General features: G+C 34.8%; 1 protein-coding gene across 2 annotated transcripts in view; it reads left to right on the top strand.

The window, feature by feature from the left end:
- Window positions 1-12621, top strand: part of APC7 (anaphase-promoting complex subunit 7) — a 238375-nt gene that overhangs the window by 110715 nt on the left and 115039 nt on the right. For both annotated transcript variants that reach the window (XM_090406349.1, XM_090406348.1), the window contains 2 exons: window positions 175-263; window positions 4703-4817. In XM_090406349.1, coding sequence (XP_090262475.1) covers window positions 175-263; window positions 4703-4817 — 204 coding nt within the window. The remainder of the gene's footprint in view (window positions 1-174; window positions 264-4702; window positions 4818-12621) is intronic.

Here is a 12621-nt window from a genome sequence, read left to right as displayed (position 1 = left end):
AATATGCCTATGCACATGCTCCATTAAAACTATTAATTAAAAAAATGAAATTTTATTGAATTTTGCCATATTGGATTTTTAGAGCATATGTGTTTTGGCTTTATTTTATTATTATCATTGCGTGTGTGTGTGTGTAAAATATATATATATATAAATTTATTTATTTTATTGTAGGCTCATAATTTAGATCCTTTACATACAAAAGGCATGGATATATATGCTGCACTTTTGGCCAAAGAGAAAAAGTTAAAAGAATTAGAAAGGTAAGTAATCTTTATTTATTATTTTCTTTTTATTATTTTTCTAGCTGTTCCAGTTGGATCTCTGCTTTATTTCTCACTTTAATGTTCATTTCAAATTGAGTGAAGAGTGAACTTAATTATTTTTCATTTATTCAAAAGAATTCTTTTTTTTTTTTCCATTATTATCATCAGTCTCCTGATATTTACCCCCCAAGGGGTAATCAGGTTGCTATGATAGCATTAAATGATTAAGTTTACATTATTATCAATCTCCTATCAACAATTTTCCTTCAAATTAGTTTATTACTTGTGAGCACTCCAATATTATCATGTCTAACATTTCATGCTTCTAAGACACTTCTGTCTTAATTCCTCTGGGCCTCTTTCCTGCTATCTTAGCATCAAATACCTGTTTTGCTAACCATTCCCTGCTGACACATTTTTGAATGCTAATAATGTTGAGTTTCTTTATAATAACTTCATTTTTAATATGATTCTGCCCTAGATGCCATCGTTTCACTCTCCTAATTTTTCTCTGAACCCTCATATCTGTGATCTCTGGTCTTTGATTAAGTGCTTTATTTTCAACCCACTTCTCAGATCCATAACTTAATGAACACTGTCCTGTATGCTGTTAGTTTGGTGTAATAAAGTTAATAAGTTTAATCCTTTATCCAAGTGTGAGCAAACAAAGTTTGCGCCTGAAAGTATCTTCAGGACTGGGGTAAGGTCGTACAACACCGGGCAACTGTTGCAAAGGTGGAGCAAGCTAACATCTCTCCTATCTCAGTATCTCCCATAATGCAAAATCCATCTCCTTGCAGATATGTACAATGTTATGCATTAAGGGAAGGGCCACTACCCAGACTAGTTTCGACCTTTATTGAGGTCTCTTCAGAGGGAGCCAGGCTCAAGTAGAGATACCAGGCAGAAGCATTAGCAAGGTCATCTCTACCTATAGGAGTTGCCATAGTAGGGCTCAAATCCATATCTCATTCATATCATCATCATCATCAAATTCCTGCCATGTACCCTCAAGGGGTGTACAGGATATGGCAGTACTACATGAAAAATTTACATCATTACTAACTTCCTATCTACAATTTTCCTCCAAATCAGTCTGTTACTTGTCAAGACTCCAACATTATCAGATCTTATATTTCTATCGTCTAACGCACTTTGTACCGTATCAATCCACCTATATCTTGGTCTTCCTCTGGGTCATTTTCCTGCCAACCTGGCAGAGAACACTTGTTTTGCTAATCTTTCCTCTCCCATTCTATTTAAGTGACCATACCACCAGAGATTAGCTCTGCTAATGCATTCCTGGATGCTGACAATGTCAAGTTCTTTCCTAATATCCTCATTTTTAATATGATATTGCCATTGATGCCATCTGTTCATGCCTCTAATCTTTCTCAGGACTCTCATATCTGCGGTTTCTAGTCTTTGGTCAAGTGTTTTACTTCTGACCCAGCTCTCAGATCCATAAGTTAAAAGTGGTTTGAACACTGTCTTGTATACAGCTAATTTAGTGTTCCAACTAATTTCTCTCTTATTACATATGAATTTATTCAATTGACTTCCCACCATACCAGCTTTGCTGATTCTGTTGTCTATTTCTATATTTAATTTACCATCTTCAGTAAAAATCGTGCCTAAGTAACTGAAATGTTTTACTTGTTCCACAGGTTCTCCATTCACAACACAGTTGACATTTTCAATGATTCTGCCTATTTTCATTGTCTTTGTCTTTTTATTGCTGACCTTCATACCATATCTATTACAACAGCTATTCAATTTAGTCAGAGAATCTTGCAGACTTTTAGCGGATTTATTTAGAAGTATAACATCATCCGCATAAAGCAAAGAGCTGACATTAACATCTCCAATTTTGATATCATATTTAATACCACTTTCCTTCATAATGTGATCCATATAGATAATGAATAACAGAGGGGATAATGTACATCCTTGTCTCACACCAGATTTAATATTAAACCATCTTCCTGTACTTCCTTCAATTCTAACTGCTGACTTACAACTCAAATAAAGACTAAGTATTGCTTGATATAATGCCCCATTGACACCATATAACTGCAGCGTATTGAATAGCTTCTCTCTTGGCACCTTGTCATATGCCTTTTCCAAATCGACAAAACTTAAATACAGATCTTTGTTATATTCCCATGCTTTCTCGACCATTTGTCGTAAAGTGAAAATCTGATCCTGACAGCCTCTATTTGGCCTGAATCCAGCTTGTTCTTCACCAAGCTTTACTTCCACAATTCTTCTCAACCGTTTCTCAAGTATACTTGCATAGATCTTGCCAGGAACACTCAGTAGGGAAATACCTCTGTAATTCTCACATTCAGTTTTATTTCCCTTTTTATATATGGGTACTATGAGAGCTCTACTCCAATCATCGGGAATTCGTCCCTCAGTCCAGGCTTTCTGAACTATGCAGTGCAGCCACTGTAAGACTTTTATACCACCATACTTCAGCATTTCTGGTCGAATATCATCTACTCCTGCTGCCTTTCCACATTTCAAGCCTTTGATGGCTTTTTCTACTTCAAATATGGATATGTATTCCTGACTGCATGCCTGGTCAGTGTTTTTTATCACTGTGCTGTCATCACTGCTTGTTTCATTTAGCAGTTTTTCAAAGTAATTACTCCATACTTCAAGGATATCTTTTTCTCCTGTTTTCATGTCACCTTTATCATCTCTAACTCCTTTTACAGCACTCTTTCCTCCATTCCTAAGCTTCTTCAACAACCTCCAGAATATTTTGCCACCTTCTTGATATTTATTTTCTATATTCTTGCCAAAGTCCTCCCATGACTTTTGTTTAGCTAGTTTTACACACTGTTTAGCTTTCTTACATTTGTCTCTGTATTCTGTAAGAGTAAAAGCTGACTTATTTGCCAGGAACTTTTGATATGCTTTCTTCTTTTCCTTCACTGCCTCTTTAACTTCCTGTGTCCACCAGGGAGTTCTGATTTTTTTATCCTTGCACACAACCTCACCACATGCCTCTCTGGCAGAATCAATCAATGTTTTCTTCAGAGTTTGCCACTGAATCTCCAAGGTTTGATTCCTGTTCTCAAACTCTTTCATTTTCTTTTCAATAATCTTTCTGTATTTTAGTCTGCAGTTCACATCTGAGAGCTGCTCAACTTTTATTCGCTTTAAAACTTTCTTACATGTTATTCTTTTCAATATGAAATTCAATTTTATCCTGCTCAAGACTAAATAGTGATCGCTTCCAATTTCAAATCCTCTGTACACTCTGGTGTCCTGCACCAGGGAGAAAACATCACTATCAACAATAACATAGTCAATGAGACTTTTCTTATTCCTAGCCTCTTCTCTCCATGTGAATTTGTGCACATTTTTATGTTGGAACATGGTGTTAGTAATAACCAGTTCATGTCCTGAGCAGAAATCCAACAGATATTTGCCATTATTATTAGCTTTGCTCTTTTCTCCAAATTTTCCCAAAATATTTTTGTATGTCTCACAATCATTTCCTACTCTGCTATTTAGATCCCCAACAAGGACCAACTTTTCCCTTTTCATTGTGTCAGTTGCTTTTTCTAAAGCGTCAAAAAATTCCTCCACATCTACCTTAGTAGAACCTTCTGTGGGACCATAGGCACAAATAAGTCTCATTGTCCAGTTCCCCATTCTCATATTTGCCCACATTACTCTACTTGAGACTGACTGCCATTCAAGAAGATTAGCCTCGTATTTTGTGTTGAATACTATGGCTCATTCATAATGAATGAGCCATAGTATGCACATTTTTATGTTGGAACATGGTGTTAGTAATAACCAGTTCATGTCCTGAGCAGAAATCCAACAGATATTTGCCATTATTATTAGCTTTGCTCTTTTCTCCAAATTTTCCCAAAATATTTTTGTATGTCTCACAATCATTTCCTACTCTGCTATTTAGATCCCCAACAAGGACCAACTTTTCCCTTTTCATTGTGTCAGTTGCTTTTTCTAAAGCGTCAAAAAATTCCTCCACTTCTACCTTAGTAGAACCTTCTGTGGGACCATAGGCACAAATAAGTCTCATTGTCCAGTTCCCCATTCTCATATTTGCCCACATTACTCTACTTGAGACTGACTGCCATTCAAGAAGATTAGCCTCGTATTTTGTGTTGAATACTATGGCTCATTCATAATGAATATATCTCATTCATAATGAAGCTGAAACAGTGTCTGCTTGGCTGCCCAGATAATGCAGAAAACTTCTTTATTTGGATTTCTTATACAGAATTTTTCATTTTTTGTAGATGCTTTGCTTTTCTATAATTAACAGTTAACTATTCTAATTTTAAACATATAATTTAACTCTAAATACATGAGAATAAATATCAGGATGAATAATATCATTTCAATAATTTAAAAAATAAATATTAAACTGGTCATTTCTTTAAATGCAGTTTATCATCTCAGTTGGTGTCTATTAATGATGCATCTCCAGAGCCCTGGATTGCAATGGCTTACTATTGTTACATATCGAAAAAGGGAACTCGAGCAGTTTACTTTGCTCAGAAGGTAAGTGAGTTAGTAATAAATGTGATTGTATCCATTTACTATATTTATAAGCATTATGAAATCTGATTATCCAGTAGTTTTTTCATGTAATGTTTATCAGTAGGCATTTTCAAACTCACAGCTTATTTCAGCTTGTTTTCCATTATCCTTAGATATAAGCTATCTGTTAAGTATTGTCTTTCTCGGTTCTTGTTCATCTGGAATCAGTATCATGCTGTAATATGCAAGAACTTTTGTTTTAAAGTGTGGCTTATGATTTTCAGTTACTGATTACTGTAGCAGCTAACATAATTTTCATCACACTCCCTCTGTCACATACATACATACAAAATATACAGTAATGCATTATACATTTATGCATTTGCAATACATAAGTATGTATACTGATGTATCTTACATGTACACTTATATATTTATACATTTATCTGATTGAATTGAGAAATTGATTTTTTTGATCACAAAGTTGAAGGATTTTTAACTTGGAATGCTGCATGTACTGCAGAGAAGTACCACTTCTGGTGCCAACAAATGCTTTTCACATTGTCAAATTATATTATTATTAGGTGGCACCGTCAAGGACTCATTGCAGGAAGTCACTCTGCTCTGCTATACACACAGCTTACCGTCTTCACTATTACTAAAATCTCCCACTACACACAGCAATAATTAATCCCATGTAACGCTCATTACCGTAAACAACAGTACTTTTTGTCAGTAAATTGCATGTGTTCTGATGATAACTAAGTTTAATAACTAATAGTACATAATAATATATATAATCATATAAATGTATAAATATATAAGGGGTGCTTAAGGGTCAAAGCTGTATAACTGAGAGGAGACCTCCACATAGCCTTTAAAGGAATGCGGAGAACTGACCAGAGCTTCTGACTTAATGTCCAATTCTCACCTTCTCGTGGTGCACCCTGTTCGGTATCTACTTGGATACTGAACGAATGAGGATGGGCTGGCAATTTAGGATTTAGCCGACCAAATTGTATTTTTATTGGTTAAACCAAAATAAAAAAAATGATGGTACAACATGACAAAATTTCATGCCGGCTGGGAGCGTCGCCCAGTTAAACAAGGTGCCCTTTGTTTTCGCCAGAGAAATAGGGTGAACAGCGAAAAGTCAGCTACTGGAACAAATCTGAAAACAAACCCCCAACTCAACATTACCAGAGTTAAAGATCGGTACTATCAACATAAGAATCCTGAATGGCAAAGAAATGGAGCTAGCTGAGGAATTAGATAAGTACCAGATCGACATAATAGGGGTGACTGAAACAAAAAAGACCAAAACTGGTGAGATCTTTCTGAGCAATAAATACAAAATGTTATATTCAGACAATGACAATCAAGGAAAAGAAGGAGTAGCCATAGTATTCTACACAAAATATGAGGCTAATCTTCTTGAATGGCAGTCAGTCTCAACTAGAGTAATGTGGGCAAATATGAGAATGGGAAACTGGACAATGAGACTTATTTGTGCCTATGGTCCCACAGAAGGTTCTACTAAGGTAGAAGTGGAGGAATTTTTTGATGCTTTAGAAAAAGCAACTGACACAATGAAAAAGAAAAAGTTGGTCCTTGTTGGGGATCTAAATAGCAGAGTAGGAAATGACTGTGAGACATACAAAAATATTTTGGGAAATTTTGGAGAAAAGAGCAAAGCTAATAATAATGGCAAATATCTGTTGGATTTCTGCTCAGGACATGTACTGGTTATTACTAACACCATGTTCCAACATAAAAATGTGCACAAATTCACATGGAGAGAAGAGGCAAGGAATAAGAAAAGTCTCATTGACTATGTTATTGTTGATAGTGATGTTTTCTCCCTGGTGCAGGACACCAGAGTGTACAGAGGATTTGAAATTGGAAGTGATCACTATTTAGTCTTGAGCATGATAAAATTGAATTCAATATTGAAAAGAATAACATGTAAGAAAGTTTTAAAGCGAATAAAAGTTGAGCAGCTCTCAGATGTGAACTGTAGACTAAAATACACAAAGATTATTGAAGAAAAAATGAAAGAGTTTGAGAACAGGAATCAAATCTTGGAGATTCAGTGGCAAACTCTGAAGAAAACATTGATTGATTCTGCCATAGAGGCATGTGGTGAGGTTGTCTGCAAGGATAAAAAAATCAGAACTCCCTGGTGGACACAGGAAGTTAAAGAGGCAGTGAAGGAAAAGAAGAAAGCATATCAAAAGTTCCTGGTAAATAAGTCAGCTTTTACTCTTACAGAATACAGAGACAAATGTAAGAATGCTAAACACTGTAAAACTAGCTAAACAAAAGTCATGGGAGTATTTGACAAGAATATAGAAAATAAATATCAAGAAGGTGGCAAAATATTCTGGAGGTTGTTGAAGAAGCTTAGGAATGGGGGAAAGAGTGCTGTAAAAGGAGTTAGAGATGATAAAGGTGACATGAAAACGGGAGAGAAAGATATCCTCGAAGTTTGGAGTAATTACTTTGAAAAACTGCTAAATGAAACAAGCAGTGATGACAGCACAGTGGTAAAAAACACTGACCAGGCATGCAGTCAGGAATACATATCCATATTTGAAGTAGAAAAAGCCATCAAAGGCTTGAAATGTGGAAAGGTAGCAGGAGTAGATGATATTCAACCAGAAATGCCGAAGTATGGTGGTATAAGAGTCTTACAGTGGTTGCACTGCATAGTTCAGAAAGCCTGGACAGAGGGACAAATTCCCGATGATTGGAGTAGAGCTCTCATAGTACCCATATATAAAAAGGGAAATAAAACTGCATGTGCGAATTACAGAGGTAGTTCCCTACTGAGTGTTCCTGGCAAGATCTATGCAAGTATACTTGAGAAACGGTTGAGAAGAATTGTGGAAGAAAAGCTTGGTGAAGAACAAGCTGGATTCAGGCCAAATAGAGGCTGTCAGGATCAGATCTTCACTTTACGACAAATAGTGGAGAAATCATGGGAATATAACAAAGATCTGTATTTAAGTTTTGTCGATTTGGAAAAAGCATATGACAAGGTGCCAAGAGAGAAGCTATTCAATACGCTACGGTTATATGGTGTCAATGGGACATTATATCAAACAGTACTTAGTCTTTATTTGAGTTGCAAGTCAGCAGTTAGAATTGAAGGACGTACAGGAAGATGGTTTAAATCTGGTGTGAGACAAGGATGTACATTATCCCCTCTGTTATTCATTATCTATATAGATCACTTAATGAAGGAAAATTGTATTAAACATGATATCAAAATTGGAGATGTTTTCAGCTCTTTTCTTTATGCAGATGATGTTATACTTCTAAATAAATCTGCTAAAAGTCTGCAAAATTCTCTGACTAAATTGAATAACTGTTGTAATAGATGTGGTATGAAGGTCAGCAATAACAAGACAAAGACAATGAAAATAGGCAGAATCATTGAAAATGTCAACTGTGTTGTAAATGGAGAACCTGTGGAACAAGTAAAACATTTTGGCTACTTAGGCACGATATTTACTGAAGATGGTAAATTAAATATAGAAATAGACAACAGAATCAGCAAAGCTGGTATGGTGGGAAGTCAATTGAATAAATTCATATGGAATAAGAGAGAAATTAGTCGGAACACTAAATTAGCTGTATACAAGACAGTGTTCAAACCAGTTTTAAATTATGGATCTGAGAGCTGGGTCAGAAGTAAAACACTTGACCAAAGACTAGAGATCACAGATATGAGAGTCCTGAGAAAGATTATAGGCGTGAACAGATGGCATCAATGGCAATATCATATTAAAAATGAGGATATTAGGAAAGAACTTGACATTATCAGCCTCCAGTAATGCGTTAACAGAGCTAATCTCAGGTGGTATGGTCACTTAAACAGAATGGGTGAGGAAAGATTAGCAAAACAAGTGTTCTCTGCCAGGTTGGCAGCAAATGACCAAGAGGAAGACCAAGATATAGGTGGATTGATACGGTACAAAGTGCGTTAGACGATAGAAATATAAGATCTGATAATGTTGGAGTCTTGACAAGTAACAGACTGATTTGGAGGAAAATTGTAGATGGGAAGTTAATAATGATGTAATTTTTTTCATGTAGTACTATCATATCCTGTACACCCTTGAGGGTACATGGCAGGAATTTGATGATGATGATGGTGTATATATATATATATATATATATCATCCTTAAAATTCCTGGATCTTATTGATATTACTACATGAAAAGTTACATCATTACTAACTTCCTGTCAATAATTTTCCTCCAGATTAGCCTGTTATCTGTCAACATTCCAATATTATTAGATCTTATATTTCTGTCTTTTAAGGCACTTTTTACTGTATCAATCACCTACATCTTGGTCTTCCTTTGAGTCTTTTTCCTCCCATTCTTTTAAGTGACCATACCACCTGAGATTAGCTCTGCTGACACATTCCTGAATGCTAACAATTGCAAGTTTTTTCTTAATAATCCTATTTTTAATACGATACTGCCATTGATGTCATCTGTTCAGTCTCCTTATCTTTCTTAGAACCCTTATATCTGTGGTCTCCAGTCTTTGATCAAGAGTTTTATTTCTAACCCAGCTCTCAGATCTGTAAGTAAAAATTGGTTTAAACACTCTTGTGTACAGTAGTTTAGTGTTTGACTAATCTCGCTCTTATTCCATATAGATTTATTCCATTGACTTCCTCCCATATTAGCTTTGCTGATTCTGCTGTCTCTTTATGAATTTTACTTTTAACCAACTTTTCCAATATTTTAACCACCACTCCAGAGATACTAATTGGTCTGTAATTTGATGCTACTGTCTTGGAGCCACCTTTATGTAATGAAACTATCTTATCCTCTTTTCACTCACTTGGAACCTTGCCAGAACTTAGACTTAAGCAACTTGGTCAGAAGCACGGCTGGTTCATTTGCACATTCTCATAACACACAAGTTGACATACCTTCCAGGCCCATTGCTTATTCACATTAATATTATGTTATATCAGAAATGGCCAGTTTGACCTCAGGAAACAATAAGGGACAAGAGATGCAATGCAGTCTTTGCTCTTAGAAGAATTATAAAAAGAAGATTTCAGAAGAATCAAAATATGTTGATAGTTTTCATGGACCTGGAGAGAGAGAGAGCTTTCGATAGTCTTGACTGGAACCAAATGTTCCTAATCTTAAAAACAATAAAGGTAGATTTGAGAGATAGAAGGCTCATATTTAATCTCTACAAGCACCATGAAGTCCAAATAGAAACAGTTAACAGCTAAACAAAAACAGCAAGGATGCTTGAAGTAAGACAAAGTGTTTTCTTTCTCCACTGCTCTAATCCACTGCTTCTTCATTGAAGAAGCAATAAACAAATTAACAGAACTAATAGAAAAGGAATTAAGATAAATGGAATTGGAATTTAACTGGCTACAATTTGCTGATTGATAAAAGCAGTTATCGCTGACAGTGAAGACAAAAAAATCCACCCTGACAGAGGTGGAAGAAATTTTCACACAGTACAACCTAAAAATTAATTACAAAAAAACTAAACTATTAATCACAAATAAAGGGAAACCCACAAAAATAAACTTGGAAATAAATAACAACCCAATACAACAGGTAACTTTAAATACCTTGGGAGTCTCATCACATCACAGAAGATGGAAAAAGCCAATCAGATATAAAAGCAAAAATAATCTTGGCCAAAAAAGCATTATACAATAGAAGAAACATTTTTACTAATAAAGGACTAGACATTCAACTAAAAAAGAGACTGAGCTGAGATGTATTGAGCTCAGCATTACATGGTTGCAAGGCTTGGACTTTAACAAAACACGACACCAAAAAGTTGGAGGCATTGAACTTTCGTGCTGGAGGAGGAGGAGGATGAGAATTAGTTGGATTTGAAGAAAGACTAATGAAGAGTCTTAAACATGGTTCAAGAAAAGTGGTTACCTGATCCACATCAATAAGAGAAGAAAACGCCTAATTGGACACCATCTGAGGCATGGATGACTGATTACAGAAATAATAGAGGGGACAGTAGAAGGAAAGAAGCCAAGAGATAGACCAAGAATCTCATATATAAACAGCATAATGATAACTGGAGCTAAAAGCTGTGAAAAATTAAAAAAAAAAAAAAAGAGAGAGCACAGGATAGGATACTACGACATACTGCTGCAATCAATGGGTTGCTGCAATATAAATGGGATATTATATTGAGCAATACATAGTATCTATTTAAGCTGTAAGTGAGCATTTAAAATTGAAGGAGGTACAGGAAGATAGTTTGATGTTATATATCAGTATAATATAAATATAAATGGGACATTATATTGAGCAATACTTAGTATCTACTTAAGCTGTAAGTGGGCATTTAAAATTGGAGGAGGTACAGGAAGATAGTTTGATGTTATATATCAGGCATGTGACAGGGTTGCATGCCATCTGTTATCTCCACTGTTATTCATTATCTATATGGATCACATTATTAAGGAACGTGATATTAAATCTGATATCAAAATTGGCATGTTAATCTTATCTCTATTTTATGCAGATGATGTTATACTTCTGAACAAATCCAGAATCCAGTACAAGACTTCAAGATTCAGTGACTAAATTGAATAACTGCTGTAATAAATTTGGTATGAAAATTAGCAATAAAAAGACAAGGACAATGAAAATAGGCATAAACATTGAAAATATCAACTGTATCTTGAATGGTAAACTTATAGAACAAGTAAAACATTTCAGTTGTATAGTTATAATTTTTAGTGAAGATGACAAATTAAATATGGAAATAGACAACAGAATTAGTAAAGCTGATATGGTAGGAAGTCAACTGAATAAATTTATATGGAATAAGAAAGAAATTAGTCAAAACACTAAATTAGCTATATACAAGATGGTGTTCAAACTTATGGATCTGAGATCTGAGATAAACACTTGACCAAAGGCTGGAGACCTTGGATATGAGAGTTCTGAGAAAGATTAAGGGAGTGAACAGATAGCATCATTGACAATATCATATTAAAAATGAGGATATTAGGAAAGAACTTGCCATTGTTAGCATTCAAGAATGTGGTAGTAGAGCTAATCTCAGGGTGATATGGTCACAGAATGGGAAAGGAAAGATTGGTAAAACAATTGTTCTCTGCTATGTTGGCAAGGAAAGACCCAGAGGAAGTCCAAGATGTAGGTTGATTGATACAGTAAAAAAAAGTGCCTTAGGATATAGAAATATAAGATTTGATAATGTTGGAGTCTTAACTGGCGCAGCCGACAGGATTTGAATTCACTAAAAAAGATTGTAATATTAAGTATTAAATTTTATAAGAGTATCAAAAAAAAAAAAGGTGATCCCAAGAACTTTAAAGATAAATTAAGTGAATTGGTTGTAAACTAGAATCAGGCAAACAGAGAAATTATTTTAGGATTCTAATTTTTTTAAAAGTTATTGTTAATAGATTAATATGGCAGTTTCATCAAGTTCTAAAATGGAAGATAGTGAATTTTTTCGTACAGTAAACCCACAACAAGTTTTTCCCCAGTTTTCAGGTGAAGAATCAGATGATGTACTGTCTTTTTTTACTTATGTTGAAAGACTTAGGGAAATAGCTAACTGGACTGATTTCTAGTTACTTATATTATTAAGAAGCAAATTAATTGGCAAGGCAAAAACTTTTTTGTATTCATCTCCAGTGCTAAAGGAAACATTAGATTATCAAAAATTTAAGGATAACTTGATTTCACAGTTCTCAAAATTAAGAAGTATTGGCCCAAATTTATGGAAGTTACAGAGGGTCTTACAAAAAGATAAAGAGTCTGTTTACTG

This window comes from Typopeltis vanoorti, chromosome 16 (genome assembly GCF_054136105.1).
Source record: "Typopeltis vanoorti isolate ZY-2024b chromosome 16, IOZ_Tvanoo_1.0, whole genome shotgun sequence".
NCBI lineage: Eukaryota > Metazoa > Arthropoda > Arachnida > Uropygi > Thelyphonidae > Typopeltis > Typopeltis vanoorti.
The sequence above is the reverse complement of the archived record's forward strand: the minus strand, read 5'-3'. Positions and strand labels throughout refer to the sequence as shown.